The sequence below is a fragment of the Lagenorhynchus albirostris genome, chromosome 10, assembly GCF_949774975.1.
Source record: "Lagenorhynchus albirostris chromosome 10, mLagAlb1.1, whole genome shotgun sequence".
Lineage (NCBI taxonomy): Eukaryota > Metazoa > Chordata > Mammalia > Artiodactyla > Delphinidae > Lagenorhynchus > Lagenorhynchus albirostris.
In genome coordinates this window covers 88,383,364-88,402,637 of record NC_083104.1, presented here as the reverse complement: position 1 = coordinate 88,402,637, position 19,274 = coordinate 88,383,364, and the positions used below count along the sequence as shown (strand labels likewise).

Sequence of the window (19,274 nt, the reverse complement as noted above, 5' to 3'; positions counted from 1 at the left end):
ACAAATTACCAGAAACGTGGTTGGTTAAAACAACACGTATTTATTATCTTACGATACTGGAGATAAGTTGGGCATGGGTTTTACTGGGCTAAAATCAAGGTGTTGACAGGGCTGCATCCTTTTCTGGAGGCTCTAGGGGAGTCTTCTTCCTTGCCCTTTCCAGCTTTTAGAGGCCACCACATTCCTTGACTTGTGGCCCCCTTCTTCCATCTTTAAGGCCAGCAATGCAGTGCCATCTCTCTCTGACCCTTCTTCTATCTTGATCTCTCTCTCTATCCGGAGATGGGAAAGATCCTCAGCTTTTAAGGATAATCCAGGTTAATCTCATCATCTCAAGGTGTTTAATCTTAATCACACCTGCAAAGTCCATTTGCCATGGAAGGTAATTTACTCTCTGGTTCTGGGATCATGACTTGAACATCTTTGAGAGACCATTATTCTGCCTACTACATGCAACATTGTTTATTAGTTGATGTTTTACATCCCTAATGTGTATTTCTGTTTTATTCTAGTACTACTGTTTTCAACTTTAGTATTACTTTATGTATAATTTTTTACTTTATAACATGTCCTATTATTTAATATGGCTATAATATTCTAATGTCCCAAAGAATGTTTCTCTATGTAATTGAATTTAGCATGTTGATTTTAGTTTCTTAAAGATCCCCCCCCAACCCCTGTGAGAAAGTTTTATAGGTATTTTAATTGGATTTAAGGGGGAAAAGTTCCTGGTACTGATCCCCATTTTGCTGGCATCCATCTAGCCTGGCCTCATCTTTCACTTAGTAATTTTTATCTCTTACTCAGTGTTCGTCACTCACTGGTACCATTCAGGTAGAAAATATGCTTCTAGTGGTGTGTGGAATGTGCTGTCATATAACTTTTGATGAAAGGGCTATTTGTACTGCTGGGGAAGAATTTTTCTCAATGAAGAGGTGAAAGAAGATGAAACTGTACTGGCAGATGAGAAAGTTTTTTTGAAAAAGTTAAACCACATGTAGCATCAAATGCTCTTTTGTGTAACATTAGTAAACTTGTTCATGGGCTTGTGAATTCAAGAAATCTGTCTTCCAGCAGAGTTAGCTAGTGCCTGCTCTGGACTTCTCCAAATTTAAGAGATTTGGAAACTGAGCTCTTCCAATACCATTTATAGAGGTAGGGATTTCCCTTAACAGCTTGAAGGAAAATTTTTTAGAGAGAAAAATATTTTTTTTACCATGAAGTCAGTATTGAACTTTAACCTGTCAAATGCTGATTATTGGATCAAGCTCCCATCATGGTAAAAGTGAAAAATCTGAACATGCATTTAATGGAAAAGGCTTTTTATAGTATAGTTCTTCACAGAGATAGAAAGAAAGGCATTTTTTTCTTTTAAAGGTTGATAGAGTTTTTAGGTGGTTTTAAAGTGTTGGTCTGATATTTCTTAATTAGAATGAAATGACAGGTTGTCCTACTTTATTTATGTACAATCAAAATTAAGAGAGCTAATGAGAGAGTTCCTCTGTATCTATGTTGATGTGTATCTATAATTTATTAACCTTTGTTAACCTTGAAAGGATTTGAAGTGTCTTGGGATAAAATCAAGAGGTAGTAAAACCCCAGCGAGATTCATACAAGTATAAAAAGCCTCACACCAAGTAATAGAGAAATGTGGAGAGAGAGTGCTGTAGAATTAGCCTGAGCGATGCTACTGAGATTGTTCAGTTAACCCTCCAATCACACTTCCTTTCGCAGGTAGAATATAAAGTGTAACCGGCACAACATGAGCTACAAGGTCTCACATAGCCTTCCTTCCCTGATTATCTGACCTCATCTCCTACCACGATGGCCCTCATTCGCCATCACTTCTGTCTCTCAACCCCTGTATGTGCTCTTCCCCCTGGACGTTCACGTTGGTGCTTCTGCCTTATGGTTCACGTCCCAGCATCAATGCTGCCTGTCCAGCGGTTGACCTGGACCACTGTAGCAAAATTGCCCTCTCCTCCTCCGGCCACTCCCAGATTTTATTTTCTTCATAGCATCTATCATGATAGGAAATGAACATTTTCCGTTGTTTACCTGTTTGTCTCCTCCAAATAGAATGTAAGGCCCATGAAGCGGGGACTTGGTATTTTCACCATTAGATCCCCCGTTCCTAGAACAGTCGTAGTGCTTGGTTGGTGCTTAATAGATACTTGTCAAGTGAATGCATGCACGGCAGAGGTGATTGGTGGGTGAGCGTTTGGGGGAATAGTTGTTGCCTGGTTAACTTGAAAGTCCAAGTTCAGTTGGATATCGTTTTGTGATCAGTTAGTAATGACCTCGGTGTGTAAAGGAAAAGGGAAATTCACAAAACGTGCCCCTTATGTGCCATTCCTAGATAAGATATACTAAGACCACTTGGCTAGAATTTAGCAGGATACCTTCGTGCCTTAGTTCCCTCAGCCTAGGAAATAACAGTAAGTGTCTACTGCTGAGGGATGTTCTGAGGATTAAAAGTGATGGTGCATGGGGTGTGTTAGCACGGAGCCTGGGACGTGGTAATTGCTCAAGAAATGTTAACTATCAACGGTGTCATTAGTAGTCTGGTTGCAACTTATCTAGCTGCTGGTTGTTCAGAAAAAAAGATACTTCAAGTGCATATGAAAGCTGAACTTCTGACTGCAGGACAGTATTAGCCTGTTCTCTGATGACTCTTTTATTTTAGCCTAGTTGGCAAAATTGTGTTTGAGGTGTGTGTTCGTTTCCTAGGGCTTCCTTAACACGGCACCACAAACTGGGTAGCTGTCCTAGCCATACTCTAAACCTGCACTTTCCAGTGTGGTTGCCAAAAGCCACAGGTGAATATTTAAGTGAATTAAAATCAAAATTCAGTTCCTCAGTCACAGTTAGCTGTGTTTCCAGTACGCAGTAACTACATGTGGCTAGTGACTACCATGTTGGACAGCCCAGTGTGTAAACATTTCCGTCCTTGTAGAAAGTTCTGTTGGACAGCACTGCTCGAAACAATTAGGAAACTTCAGAACAGCTCTTTTATTTGCTTTAGGTGGCTTTGTATAGGTTTGTTTCTTCAGTATATGTTGAGTTATAAATTTGGAGTAGTTCATAATAGCTGAATAAAATATTTTTATGGGTTTCTTTTAAAAGTTCTGCAGCAGAATGACTCATTAATGTTATTTATGAATTGTTTATTCACCAACTCCTTTCTTCATTGTCAAGATCATATGGAGTCTGTAATAGAACATACCGCATGTCTTTTTTTTTCCTGTATGGTTATAACTAAGTGCCTGAAGGACACAAGATACTGTTCTATTTATTTTATTTGAATTATATGCCAGAGACTAAGCTCTTGTGTATTCAGGGCTACAATTTATAGTGTTAATTAAGAACAGCTTTCCTTTTCTTCCCAGAATGAATTCAATATATTCCTCATTACTATATGTGAATCTTGAGTTTGTTCTCACTCAGGACTGCTTTTTCTTCTCTCCCTGCCTCCCACCCTGTTCTTTTTGCCTCCCAGCCTCTCCCTCTTCCACTTAATTCCCCCTCCCCGACTCTTCTCTCTCTTTCTTCAGTCTCCTCTTCTTTCTTTTTTTTCTCCCACTGCTTCCTCCAGTATCCTCCTTACTAGAAATGGAAGTGACACAACATTTTCTTTAAAGCATTTAATGAACTTCCCCCCTGCTTTTTGTAATCAAATGCTTTTTTCTCTTTTTCTTAAAGTTTGGTAGAGCCTTCCTTTTGAAGTCCTGGATTCCCCCCATACCACCCAGCAATTACTGATCAGGAGTAGGCAATATCTATTTTTCTGCCTTAAAAGTGAATGTGATAATCAAGTACTTTTTCAAAGTCAGAGCATATATTTTCAGCTTGATGCATTTCAGAATTGATGCATTCACGTCAATTCTGTGTGACCATTAGGGTAAAAGAAAATCTTCATCTCTTCAACACCCACACCCATGCACACACTTTAAGTTTTATTTATTATTTATTTATTTATTTTTGCGGTATGTGGGCCTCTCACTGCTGTGGCCTCTCCCGTTGCGGAGCACAGGCTCCGGACGCGCAGGCTCAGCGGCCATGGCTCAGGGGCCCAGCTGCTCCGCGGCGTGTGGGATCCTCCCAGACCGGGGAACGAACCCATGTCCCCTGCATCGGCAGGCGGACTCTCAACCACTGCGCCACCAGGGAAGCCCTAAAGTTTTATTTTGACATAATTTCACACTCACAGAAAAGTGGTGAAAATAAAGAATTAACATACACCATTTGCCCAGATTCCCCGAATGGTAATATTTTACCAAATTTACGTATTGTTTTTATATATAGACATTTTCCTGATCCTTTTGAGAGCAAGATGTAAACCTGATGCCTCTTTACTTCTAAATGTCCTTATATTTAAAAAACAAGGCTATTCTCATATCACTGTAGTCTAATTATAAAAATCAGGAATTTAACATTGTTAAAATACTATCAGTTAGTGTGCAGACCTTATTCAGATCTTGTTAATTGTTCCAGTGTCCCTTATAGGAAGAGAAAAATCCCAGATCTAGACCCAAAGTTACATTCAGTTGTCAGGTCTCTTAAGTCTCCTTTAACTGGAACATTTCCTCAGTTTTTTCTTGAGTTTCATGACCTTGACATTAGAACATTTGACCACCCTCAACCTTTTTTTGGGGGGGATGGTGGCAGTAATAACAGCCCTTCTGAGATATAATTCAAACACCACACTATTCTCCCATTTAAGTTGTGTAATTCAGTGGTTTTTAGTATATTCACAGAGTTATGCGACCATCACCACAGTCAATTTTATAATATTTTCATCACTCCAAAAAGAAACACAGTACTCCTTAGCAGTCCCTCTCATTTCTTTCACCACCCGTCCATAGGTAATCACTAATCTACTTTGCCTCTGAAAATTTCCCTATTATGGTCATTTCATATGCATGGAATCAGACAATATGTTGATTGGTTTTTTCCTCTGGCCTTTAGCATAATGTTTTAACATTATTAATACTTCATTTCCCTTTATGGTTCAGTGGCACTTTGTTGTATGGACATGTACCACCTTTTGTTTATCTATTCATCAGTAGATGGGACTTAGGTTGTTTCTGCCTTTTGCATATTATGAATAATGCTGTGACTGTTTGTGTACAAGTTTTGTCTGGGCATACGTTTGCATTTCTTTCGGGTATCCAACTAGGATTGGAATTGCTGGATGATATGGTTTAATGGTTTGAGGATCTGCCAGCCTGGTTTCCAAAGGAGCAGCCCCATTTTATTGCATTCCCACTAGCGATGTGTGATGTGGGTTCCAATTTCTCTGTATCCTTGCCCACATTTGTTACTGTCTGTCCTTTTGATTATAGCCATCCTAGTGGGTATGAAGTAGTATCTTATTGTGGTAAAATATACACAACATAAAGTTTACTATCTTAATCAGTTTTAAGTGTATAGTTCAGTGGCGTTAAATACATTCACTCTGCTGTGGAACCATCACCAGCATCCATCTCCAGAACATTTTCATCTTTCCAAACTGAAAATCTATGCATGTTAAACAGTAACTGCCCACTTCCTCCATTGTGGTTTTGATTTGCATTTATTGGTTGGTTAATGATGTTGAGCATATTTTCATGTGCTTATTGGCCATTTGTATATCTTTCTTGGAGAAGTGTCTAGTCAGATCTTTTGCCCATTTTTAAATGGCTTATTTGTCTTTTTATTGAGTTCAAGTAGCGCTTTATATATTCTAGATTCAGGTCTCTTATCAGGTATATGATTTGCAAAAATGTTCTCCCATTTTCTATGTTGTCTTGTTATTTTCCTAGTAGTGTCCTTTGATGTACCAAGAGGTTTTAATTTTGATCAGTTTGCCTTTTTTATCACTCATTCTTTTGATGTAATAGTAAGAAACTATTGTCTAATACAAGATTCATCTAGATTTATGGCTTTGTTTTCTTCTAAGAATTTTACAGTTTTAGCTTACCCGCAACTTTTTAACCTTTTAACTCCTCCCTCCACATGTTATTCTGACTTTTCTCCAGGGAACCCGCTTCTTATTCAGTCCATGTGCTACGAGATTGGGTGCAATACTCCCTTTAAACTGTGATGTCGCCAACTGCATAGGAAAGCATTTTTGTTTTGGTTCCATTATTGAATTATTTTATATTGTACTTCTTTTATTCTGTCTTTTCCTCAACTGATATGTTGGTCATTCACTGGGAAATTTGATCAACTCTTCCTTCCTTATCCTACCTGTATTTCTAATATCGTGGGCAATCTGAGTGTCCATATGGAATGTCTCACCAACATTCTAACCGTATTTCCTTACTTCTCAACTCCAGTGGTTATCACCTTTATCAAACTCTTTCAGCAAATTGTTCTCATGACTAGATCTTGGACCTTGCTGTTCTTCAAAAATACTAAATACCTATATCTGTACTCGGTTATAACCTCCTATTCTCTTTTCTCCTTTATCTCTCTCCATCCTCGCTCCTCTTTCCCACCCTCCCTTTCCTTTCATTCCTTCCTTCCTTCAACCCCCAGCCACTTTATTTCTCCTTTCTGGTTCTGCTTCTTCTTTATCTATCTAACCTATACTTACAGTTTCATGTTATCCAGCATAGTTTCCTTTTTTCCATATCCTTCACATCTGTCCTGTAAATCTCTGTGCTATTTCCCCAGACTTTTGAACCTTCCTGGCACTTGTTAGATGTTTAACAAATGATGAGTGAATGAATAAATGATGGAATGAACAAACGTTGGGTCAGTCCATTTGACTGTTTCGTTCCTACATAATATCTGCTGGGCCCTGAGGAAAATGACAGCTATACATGGAGTCATTGTTAAAAGTTCATGGTATCTAGTTTCAACTGGTATCTCAATACCGTAGCAATTTTTATGTGTTTCTAGTCTTCTCTCTCTTTTTTTTTTAACCAGGTATTAAACTTTTAACAGGTATTTTAAACATCCACTCTGTTCTTATTTAACAATATGCTTGCTCACTCATAGCAGATGAACTTCCTTCTTATTTCACTGAGAAAATTGAGGCCAACAGATGGGAATCTTGTTTAATATCCTCTTTGACTTCTACAAGAGTAATAGCATCTGTTTTCAGGCTCCCCTCCTAACCCCTTGTCTCAGAAGATGACTTGGCCCCTCTCCCATTCTGGCTTGTGTCTCTACTACCTGTGTTTTGGATCTTACCCTCTCTGCTTCCTGAAGGACCTAGCTCCAACAATTTTTTCTTCTATCTTCAATTCCTTTTTATCTATGGCCTTTCTCTCCTCAGCATGTAAACTTTAAAAAAGAAAGGAAGGAAGGAAAGAAAGAATTAAATGTACTAACACATGGATACTCGATTTTTTTTTTTTTTTTTTTTTTTTGGCTATCAGGAGTCCTCTTTCTCTTTTTTCTACCCAGCTTTCTGTAAGAGTTGTATGTATGAGCTGTCACCATTTTCTTATTTATGATTCATTACTACCGAACTGGGTTCATTGACCCAGTTATACCCAGGTATACCCATTTTAGTCTTTATGTTACTTGTCATCTCTGAAGCATTTGACACTGCTGGCTACTTCTTCCTCTTTGAACTCTCTGTTATCCTGGGTTTGATCACATTCTATAAGGAAGCCATGTGGATTCTCTTAATAAAACCAGAACTTAATGGTTCCAGTGGTTCTAGGTGGACACATCCATCTCCAGTTAGGTAGGTTTGTTTAGGACTAAATATCTTACTTTCTCTGAGATTTACTTTGCCTTTGACAATTTCTCAATAATTATTGTTACTACTACCATCATGCTGGGCTGAGTGGTCACAGGCAGAGCTGGATTCAAGTGTGTTCTGTCAAGTCTTCCCTTATTTCCTATAAGGCACTGAGGCCAAAAGAATATTTCAAAGAGATGTGACATTGCATTTTAAATAAAGTGTTTTTAAAAGGTTCTTCTTGTCTCAGTTGAGTTCATTGCAACATCATTGTATAATAATGAACGATTAGGAGTGACAAAAATGCTCATCAGTAGGGGAATTCATCGCTACTGAACTGTATGAATGCATTATGTTATATCCATATGTGAGAGAGTAGGCAGCTAGTAAAATGAATGAAGTAGACCTAGATGTATTGATGATGTATAGAAAAACAAATCAAGCTGAGGTCTGTTATTTTATCTGTTATCTATCTAATAATTTGTTATGGAAGAAAACGCTACAGAACAGAATTATGTGTAAATGTTTAACACTTGGTATCTACTCATCAAACTGTTATGAGTGATTTCATCTGAGGAGTGGAAAGTGTTATGAGTTACTTTATTTCCTTTTTATATTTCTATTTTGTGATAAAACAATAATGGTTTTGAGGATTTTAAATGTAGAATAAATATCAACTTATGACCTTTTGTTACCTGTCTTGCTCTCCTTCCTCTAGCTTCTTGGGCTACAATCTTTGCTTTTTTCATTTTCCTTCCAAACTGTAGCCACTCTAACTGAATTCCCTTAGTGGGCTTCTCCTATCTGAATCCTTTTTATCCCTCAAGAGCCATCTCTGGTTCCCTGAGGAGCATTGCTGGATTACTCAGATGTGTTTTATTATCTTCCCTTTGTGTTCCCATGGTACCCTGGGAAATCTTCCTTAGTCACTTGCGTCTAGGGCAAGAGCTGTTATTTGATTTTGTATTCCACGGACCTGAGCGGGGTACCTGGCACATGGTAGAAATTCATTAAAAGGGGTTTCAGTGTTAAAATAATAAAGCATAAAATTTGGAGTAGATCTTCTTAATACCAGCATGTATCCTTTTGTGTAGGTTGTCATATTATGCTATTTTCCTTGAAGCTCTGTGTGAAGATACATGTTTTAATTAAACTGCAATTTATATCTCAGGATGTGTTGAGTTTATGTTGATAGGCTATCCTAATAGAACTCCAGGCAGTTTATTTAAATGTAATATGATTTCTTCAATTATAATTGGAGGACAGGAGAGTGATAATTTCATACTTCATTGTAACACAAACAATATGGAGTATTTCTTATAATATCTCCAAATGCATTAAAGAAAACTTGCATTTGTGTGCTTCGAAATGTGTTATGATAAACAAAAATTGCTGTTTCCTCTGCATGTAAATTGCTTGTCTAACAGTTTGTTTTCTTTTTAGGTTCAACAGATAGATCGTGTGGTAGAAGTTGTGGAGGAAACAATTAAAGGTAATTGTTGAAAGTCAGATAAGCACATGTATATATTATAAAATACTACTTAGTTAATATTGTCAAACATTTTTATAGAAGTTATTGTTGGACAAAAATCATAAAATTTTGTCCTTGACTGCTTTGTGCATTGGCCAATCCAATATAGGAGGCATATATTTGGTTGGCTTATAAATGTCAGGTATAGTCTTTTTAAAAAATCTTATTTTAGCGTAAAATAGATTTAATTTGAACCTGAGATCAGGAAGACAGAATTTAATTTTAAAATAAGGAAACAGCTTTATTTTCAGTTTTATTGAGATATAATTGACATTATTTGCTTGTTTTTATATCACATAATTAGCTGTAGTTATTCCTTCTGAAAGTACTTTAAAAGTAGTATTCAGTTTTGATTCCTCTTCTATGTATAATTTTTGTAGTTACAGAAAATAGAATTATGCTTTGATTGTTTTATTAGCCAGTGTTCTTTGAAACAGATTCTTATTGAAGCCACTGAGGAATAAACCATTCTTAATTCTGTGGATTAATTTGTAAATATAGTCTACTTTTCTTCTGTTAGATTAGTACAAATGAAAACTGATAATATGATATTAAAATATTAAGTGAATTGAGGTTCTCACTTAAAATTTTTACCATTTTTTTTAATAAATGGGAGTTTGTGTTTTAAAAAAACAGTCTACTTCCATCAAATTGAGATTTTTAACCACATACTCTTCCTGCTGGCTTGTATTTACTACCTTCCACATGCCTTACATACTTTGCACATTTTGAGTCTTTAATTTATTAGGTGACCACAGAATATGAGAATTTTAGACTATACCTTAGTCTTCCTTGAAATCCTGAAATAAAATGAAATGTCACGATTAAAAATTTGTAGCAGTGATAACTTTGAATATTGTTTTTCAAACTATACCTCAACCCCATCTTGTAAGGTCTAGAAGTATCACTACTAGCATTTATTGTGCACTTACAGTGTGACAGGCACTATGCTAAGCATGGAGTAAGTCATTTAATTTTACAACAGTACTGTGAAGTACAGTGGGTACCTCCTCTGTTTTCCTCATTTTTTAGAAGAGGAAGTTGTGACATAGGGGCACACAGGTAGTAAGTGCATGGTTGGAATCTGAATCTAGGCAGTCTGATTCCAATGCCTGTTCTCTTAAATTTGACACTACGTTCATACTATACCATGATGGCTGTGCTCTCTCCCAGTTGAGAGTCACTGCCTTAATGGTTGGTTGTTCAGTTGAACTTCTTAAAGCAGTGCTTCAGGATGCTTGAGGGTATTGTCGCTTGAGTACCAGGCATATACTAGCCATTAAATACTTTAAAAAAACTGAATGACAATAAAGATCATGCAGGAGGAAATCTAGGTGACCATAGGTATGGCAGTTACTTTTCAGGTGTAACACCAAGGCATGATCTGTGAAATAAATAATTGATGAGCTGGACCTCATTAAAATGAAAAACTTCTGCTATGCAAAAGACAGTGTCAAGAGAATGGGAAGACAAGTCACAGGCTGGAAGAAAGTATTTGCAAAAGACATACCTGATGAAGAACTGTAATCTAAACTACACAAATAACTCTCAAAACCCAACAACAGGAAAATAAGCAACCTGATTAAAAAATGGGCCAATGACCTTATCAGAAACCTCACCAAAGAAGATACACAGATGGAAAATAAGCATATGAAAAGATGCTCCACATCATATGTCATCAGGGATGACACCAACCAGCCTGTTTCCTCCAAGAGTTAGCTCATTGCTACAAATTCAGATTTGCTTGAAAGGGGCTTATTATGAATAACAGAAGATGCTCCTTTCACCCTATCACTCAGGAAATCATAAGAGTTTTAGGAGATCGATCTGTACCAAGAACTGGGGATGGTGACCAAATATGTATTTCTTATATCACAATATCACAGAAGGCCTATCACTTCCAGGTTGGGTTAATTAGGGATAGCATCTCACTGAAGAGTTTTGCTTAAGTGGGTTTATTGGAGAGACTGTAGGTGGGTTTAATTGTGATAGTCTACAGCAAGAGATGAGTTGAAGATGAAGTTGCTGTGGGTGTTCACTGGCAGGTTGGTTTGAGGGTGGGAAGATTGATGAATTAAGTCTTGGTAATACAACAGGAGAATTTCAGAGATGGGAGAAATAATTTTGTTAGATACCCTTAGTTTGCAGATGAGGAAGCTGATCCAGGAAGGGGTTAAGGGACTCATCTGAGATCTTCTTGTTAATGGAGATCTGGGCCTGTCACTGAAACTTCCATTCTTCACTTTCTTTTTCTACTGCCAAGTCTTACAAGACAGCACAAGTTAGTGAAATAATGTGGTCCTTGTAACAGTTAACTACTTGTTGGTTGTTTTTCAGTAAGTTACTTTTCTGAGACTCAGTTTTCTCAGTTTAAAATGGAGAGAATTAAATGGATATGACTTTTGAGATACCTGGGATATACTAGGGGAAATGCATGTTAATATTTACTTCTTACTACCCCCTTAATACTTAGGGTGCAGGAGTAATCTAACTGACCTCCGATTGCAGTGATGCTGCTTTCATTCAGACTGTATATACGGCTGTCATTTTCTGGGAATATCTCGCTCTCCTGTATGTGTACCTTCGGTGGCTGCCTGTTACCTACCAAACTAACTTGTGACTTCTACCTCATTCTACCATTTCCACTTTTTCTTCCATTAATTCCGTACATACACCTTTGCTCCAGTCAGCTGTACTGTTTGATATGTCTTGTATATTATTTGCAGTTTGCTTCACATTCATCTTAGGATCTTGCACAGAAGTGGATAAGTTCTGTTTCCCTCCAGATCCATTCCCCACCCTTCCGCACCTTGATGTGTGTCCATGGAGGCAGACCTGTGTGGACTGCATCCGTAGGATCCTTGCTACCTGGCATCTACTTGGATTTCTCCAGTTAGAGGTTGGGGGTGTGACTAGGGTGTGAAATGGGAGGATTCGTTCCCCTCTCTCACTCCCTTCTTACCTGCCCGTCCTAACCTGAAGGTCACAACTCCTGTCAGGTGGCCCTCTCTATTCATCTTTTTTTGCGGGTTCCTGTAACTCTTCCTTTCCTTTGCTTTTTCAGGCCCAGGGGTGAAAACACACCCCATTGTTGCTAGCCTGAGAGTACTGCATTGTCTCTTGTTGGTTTTTCTACTTGCCAAGCTTTAGTAAATAGTCCCTTTATTAAAATCTCTTCAGTTATGCAGCGTGCCATCTGCTTTGCTGGGACCCTGATTGATAAATGCTCCATGGAGAAGAAGGCTGTGCCGAGGAGGGCCAGATGGAATGCAGCCTGATGAGAGGATTCTGCTGTAACTGTCTTGTTTCCACATTTGATTCCTGTTGGGCTGTCTTCATATGTCTTCCTTGAAGGGGGTTTGGACACACAGCCTCTGCCACAGCCTGTTTGCATTCTTCTTGTGGTATACCAAATAGTATTTTTTAAAAAGATATTAATAAGATACACTGGTGATAAAAACATTTAAATCTATTGTAATTACAAGAAAACCAAACAAAGCATATTACCTTTATATCTGTCTTGGTTGGAGCAAACTGGAGAATTTAAGATATGCTGAATGAGTTCTCACTGTTCGACACTAGTTGCCTGAAAATTCCATCCATTTATAGCATTTGCTTTAGGAGACACCATATTATAAAGACTTTAGGATTTTGTATCATCTTGATAGTTGAACAAGATATGTAATTAAAGCTAAGGGAAGAAGTACAATATTTAAAGGATTTACCTTTTTTTTAACATCTTTATTGGAGTATAATTGCTTTACGATGGTGTGTTAGTTTCTGCTTTATAACAAAGTGAATCAGTTATATATATACACATATATCCCCATATCTCTTCCCTCTTGCATCTCCCTCCCTCCCACCCTCCCTATCCCACCCCTCTAGGTGGTCACAAAACACCGAGCTGATCTCCCTGTGCTATGCGGCTGCTTCCCACTAGCTATCTGTTTTACATTTGGTAGTTGTATATATGTCCATGCCACTCTCTCACTTTGTCCCAGATTACCCTTCCCCCTGCCCGTATCCTCAAGTCCATTCTCTAGTAGGTCTGCATCTTTATTCCCATCTTGCCCCTAGGTTCTTCATGACCGTTTTGTTGGGTTGTTTTTTAGATTCCATATATATGTGTTAGCATACGGTATTTGTTTTTCTCTTTCTGAAGAAGTGACTTACTGCACTCTGTATGACAGACTCTAGGTCCATCCACCTCACTACAAATAACTCAATTTCATTTCTTTTTTATGGCTGAGTAATATTCCACTGTATATATGTGCCGCATCTTCTTTATCCATTCATCTGTCAATGTACACTTAGGTTGCTTCCATGTCCTGGCTGTTGTAAATAGAGCTGCAGTGAACATTGTGGTACATGACTCTTTTTGAATTATGGTTTCCTCAGATTATATGCTCAGTAGTGGGATTGCTGGGTCGTTTGGTAGTTCTATTTTTAGTTTTTAAAGGAACCTCCATACGGTTCTCCATAGTGGCTGTATTAATTTACATTCCCTCCAACAGTGCAAGAGGGTTCCCTTTTCTCCACACTCTCTCCAGCATTTATTGTTTGTAGATTTTTTGATGATGGCCATTCTGACAGGTGTGAGATGATATCTCATTGTAGTTTGACTTGCATTTCTCTAATGATTAATGCTGTTGAGCATTCGTTCATGTGTTTGTTGGCAATCTGTATATCTTCCTTGGAGAAATGTCTCTTTACGTCTTCTGCCCATTTTTGGATTGGGTTGTTTGTTTTTTTGATATTGAGCTGCATGAGCTGCTTGTAAAGTCTGTAGATTAATCCTTTGTCAGTTGCTTCAGTTGCAAATATTTTCTCCCATTCTGAGGGTTGTCTTTTCGTCTTATTTATGGTTTCCTTAGCTGTGCAAAAGCTTTTAAGTTTCATTAGGTCCCATTTGTTTATTTTTGTTTTTATTTCCATTTCTCTAGGAGGTGGGTCCGAAAGGATCTTGCTGTGATCTATGTCATAGAGTGTTCTGCCTGTGTTGTCCTCTAAGAGTTTGATAGTGTCTGGCCTTACTTACACTGACCTTACTTACATGTAGGTCTTTAATCCATTTTGAGTTTATTTTTGTGTATGGTGTTAGGGAGTGATCTAATCTCATACTTTTACATGTAGCTGTCCAGTTTTCCCAGCACCACTTATTGAAGAGGCTGTCTTTTCTCCACTGTATATTTTTGCCTCCTTTATCAAAGATAAGGTGACCATATGTGTGTGGGTTTATCTCTGGGCTTTCTATCCTGTTCCATTGATCTATATTACTGCTTTTGTGCCAGTACCATACTGATTACTGTAGCTTTGTAGTATAATCTGAAGTCAGGAAGCCTGATTCCTCCAGCTCCGTTTTTCTTTCTCAAGATTGCTTTGGCTATTCGTGGTCTTTTGTGTTTCCATACCAGTTGTGAAGTTTTTTGTTCTAGTTCTGTGAAAAATGCCATTGGTAATTTGATAGGGATTGCATTGAATCTGTAGATTGCTTTGGGTGGTAGAGTCATTTTCACAATGTTGATTCTTCCAATCCAAGAACATGGTATGTCTCTCCATCTGTTTGTATCATCTTTAATTTCTTTCATCAGTGTCTTATAATTTTCTGCATACAGGTCTTTTGTCTCCTTAGGTAGGTTTTTTCCTAGATATTTTATTCTTTGTGTTGCAGTGGTAAATGGGAGTGTTTTCTTAATTTCACTTTCAGATTTTTCATCATTAGTGTATAGGAATGCAAGAGATTTCTGTGCATTAATTTTGTATCCTGCTACTTTACCAAATTCATTGATTAGCTCTAGTAGTTTTATGGTAGCATCTTTAGGATTCTCTATGTATAGTATCATGTTATCTGCAAACAGTGACAGCTTTACTTCTTCTTTTCTGATTTGGATTCCTTTTGTTTCTTTTTCTTCTCTGATTGCTGTGGCTAAAACTTCCAAAACAATGTTGAATGAGAGTGGTGAGAGTGGGCAACCTTGTCTTGTTCCTGATCTTAGTGGAAATGGTTTCAGTGTTTCACCATTGAGCACCATGTTGCCTGTGGGTTTGTCATATACGGCCTTTATTATGTTGAGGTAAGTCCCCTCCATGCCTACTTTCTGGAGGGTTTTTATTATAAATCGGTGTTGAATTTTGTCGAAAGTTTTCTCTACATCTATTGAGATGATCATATGGTTTTTCTCCTTCAGTTTCTTAATATGGTATATCACATTGATTGATTTGCATATACTGAAGAATCCTTGCATTCCTGGGATAAACCCCACTTGATCATGGTGCATGAGCCTTTTAATGTGCTGTTGGATTCTGTTTGCTGGTGTTTTGTTAAGGATTTTTGCATCAGTGTTCATCAGTGATATTGGCCTGTAGTTTGCTTTCTTTGTGACATCTTTGTCTGGTTTTGGTATCAGGGTGATAGTGGCCTCATAGAATGAGTTTGGGAGTGTTCCTCCTTCTGCTATATTTTGGAACACTTTGAGAAGGATAGATGTTAGCTCTTCTCTAAGTGTTTGACAGAATTCTCCTGTGAAGCCATCTGGTCCTGGGCTTTTGTTTGTTGGAAGATTTTTAATCACAGTTTCAATTTCAGTGCTTGTGATTGGTCTGTTCATATTTTCTGTTTCTTCCTGGTTCAGTCTCGGAAGGTTGTGCATTTCTAAGAATTTGTCCATTTCTTCCGGGTTGTTCATTTTATTGGCGTAGAGTTGCTTGTAGTCATCTCTCATGATCCTTTGTATTTCTGCAGTGTCAGTTGTTACTTCTCCTTTTTCATTGCTAATTCTATTGATTTGAGTCTTCTCCCGTTTTTTTCTTGATAAGTCTGGCTAATGGTTTATCAATTTTGTTTATTTTCTCAAAGAACCAGCCTTTTTTTTTTTTTTTAAGAACCAGCTTTTAGTTTATTGATCTTTGCTATTGTTTCCTTCATTTCTTTTTCATTTATTTCTGATCTGATCTTTATGACTTCTTTCCTTCTGCTAACTTTGGGGTGTTTTTGTTTCTTCTTTTTCTTTTCTTATTTTTTGCTTTAGGTGTAAGGTTAGGTTGTTTATTTGAGCTGTATCTTATTTCGTAAGGTAGGATTGTATTGCTATAAATTCCCTCTTAGAACCGCTTTTGCTGCATCCCATAGGTTTTGGGTCATCGTGTTTTCATTGTCATTTGTTTCCAGGTAGTTTTTGATTTCCTCTTTGATTTCTTCAGTGATCTCTTGGTTATTAAGTAGTGTGTTCTTTAGCCTCCATGTGTTTGTATTTTTTACAGATTTTTTTCCTGTAATTGATATCTAGTCTCATAGCGTTGTCGTCGGAAAAGATATTTGATACGATTTCAACTTTCTTAAATTTACCAAGGCTTGATTTGTGACCCAAGATATGATCTTACTGGAGAATGTTCCATGAGCACTTGAGAAGAAAGTGTATTCTGTTGTTTTTGGATGGAATGTCCTATAAATATCAATTAAGTCCATCTTGTTTAATGTATCATTTAAAGCTTCTGTTTCATTAATTATTTTCATTTTGGATGATCTGTCCATTGGTGAAAGTGGGGTGTTAATAAAGGCCCCTACTATGATTGTGTTACTGTTGTTTTCCCTTTTATGGCTGTTAGCATTTGCCTTATGTATTGAGGTGCTCCTGTTAGGTGCATAAATATTTACAGTTGTTATATCTTCTTCTCGGATTGATCCCTTGATCATTATGTAGTGTCCTTTGTCTCCTGTAATAGTCTTTGCTTTAAGGTCTATTTTGTCTGATATGAGAATTGCTACTCCAGCTTTCTTTTGATTTCCATTTGCATGGAATATCTTTTTCCATCCCCTCACTTTCATTCTTTATGTGTCCCTAGGTCTGAAGTGAGTCTCTTGTAGACAGCATATATACAGATCTTGTTTTTGTATCCATTCAGCCAGTCTGTGTCTTTTGGTTGGAGTATTTAATCTATTTACATTTAAGATAATTATCGATAGGTATGTTCCTATGACCATTTTCTTAATTGTTTTGGGTTTGTTATTGTAGGTCTTTTACTTCTCTTGTGTTTCCTGCCTAGAGAAGTTCCTTTACCATTTGTTGTAGAGCTGGTTTGATGGTCCTGAATTCTCTTAGCTTTTGCTTGTCTGTAAAGCTTTTAATTTCTCCGTCATATCTGAATGAGAACCTTGCTGGGTAGAGTAATCTTGGTTGTAGGTTTTTCATCACTTTAAATATGTCCTGCCACTGCCTTGTGGCTTGCATAGTTTCTGCTGAAAGATCAGCTGTTAACCTTATGAGGATTCCCTTGTGTGTTATTTGTTGTTTTTCCCTTGCTGGTTTTAATATTTTTTCTTCGAATTATAATTTTTGATAGTTTGATTAATATGTGTCTGAGTGTGTTTCTCCTTGGATTTATCCTGTATGGGACTCTCTGTGCTTCCTGTACTTGATTAATTATTTCCTTTCCCATATTAGGGAAGTTTTCAACTATAATCTCTTCAAATATTTTCTCAGTCCCTTTCTTTTTCTCTTCTTCTTCTGGGACCAACATTTGAATTATATAATTCAATAATTATAACTCAAATGTTGGTGCGTTTAATGTTGTCCCAGAGGTCTCTGAGACTGTCCTCAGTTCTTTTCATTCTTTTTTCTTTATTCTGCTCTGCAGTAGTTATTTCCACTATTTTATCTTCCAGGTCACTTATCTGTTCTTTTGCCTCAGTTATTCTGCTATTGATCCCTTCTAGAGAATTTTTAATTTAACTTATTGTGTTGTTCATCACTGTTTGTTTGTTCTTTAGTTCTTCTAGGTCCTTGTTAAACGTTTCTTGTATTTTCTTCATTCTATTTCCAAGATTTTGGATCATCTTTACTATCATTATATCTTTTTCAGGGAGACTGCCTATTTCCTCTTCATTTGTTAGATCTGGTGGGTTTTTACCTTTCTCCTTCATCTGCTGTGTGTTTCTCTGTCTTCTCATTTTGCTTAACTTACTGTGTTTGGGGTCTCCTTTTCGCAGACTGCAGGTTCATAGTTCCCCTTGTTTTTGGTGTCTGTCCCCAGTGGCTAAGGTTGGCTCAGTGGGTTGTGTAGGCTTCCTGGTGCAGGGGACTAGTGCCTGTGTTGTGGTGGCTGAAGCTGCATCTTGTCTTTCTGGTGGGCAGATCCACATCTGTTGGTGTGTTTTGGGGTGTCTGTGGTCTTATGATGGTTTTAGGCAGCCTCTGTTCTAATGGGTGAGGTTGTGTTCCTGTCTTGCTAGTTGTTTGGCATAGCATGTCCGGCAGTGTAGCTTGCTGGTCATTGAGTGGAGCTGGGTCTTGGCATTGAGATGGAGATCTCTGGGACATCTTCGCCGTTTGATATTACATGGAGCTGGGAGGTCTCCTGTGGACCAGTGTCCTGAACTTGGCTCTCCCACCTTAGAAGCACAGCCCTGACGCCTGCTTGGAGCACCAAGAGCCTGATATCCACACGGCTCAGAATAAAAGGGAGAAAGAAAGGAAGAAGATAAAATAAAATAAAGTAAAGTTATTAAAATAAAAAATAATTATTAAATTTTTTTAAGTAGTTAAAAAAAGAGAGCAGCCAAACCAAAAAACAAATCCACCAATCATTACAGGTGCTAAAAATTATACTAAAAAAAAAAAAAAAGTAAAACGGACAGACAGAACCCTAGGAAAGATGGTAAAAGCAAATCTACACAGAGAAAATCACACACAAAAGCATACACATACACACTCACAAAAAGAGAAAGAGAAAAAAAAATATATATTGTTGCCCCCAAAGTCCACCTCCTCAATTTGGGATGATTCGTTGTCTATTCAGGTATTCCACACATGCAGGGTACATCTAGTTGATCGTGGAGATTTAATCCGCTGCTTCTGGGGCTGCTGGGAGAGGTTTCCCTTTCTCTTCTTTGTTCACACAGCTCCTGGGGCTCAGCTTTGGATTTGGCCCCGCCTCTGCGTGTAGGTCGCCGCAGGGCGTCTCTTCTTAGCTCAGACAGGACGGGGTTAATGGAGCCGCTGATTCAGGGGCTCTGGTTCACTCAGGCCGGGGTTGGGGGGGAAGGGGCACGGTGTGCGGGGCGAG

At 37.9% G+C, this 19,274-nt stretch overlaps 1 protein-coding gene across 2 annotated transcripts in view; it reads left to right on the top strand.

The window, feature by feature from the left end:
- Positions 1 to 19,274, top strand: part of CDKAL1 (CDK5 regulatory subunit associated protein 1 like 1) — a 649,098-nt gene that overhangs the window by 174,835 nt on the left and 454,989 nt on the right. For both annotated transcript variants that reach the window (XM_060164267.1, XM_060164266.1), the window contains one exon: positions 9,125 to 9,173. In XM_060164267.1, coding sequence (XP_060020250.1) covers positions 9,125 to 9,173 — 49 coding nt within the window. The remainder of the gene's footprint in view (positions 1 to 9,124; positions 9,174 to 19,274) is intronic.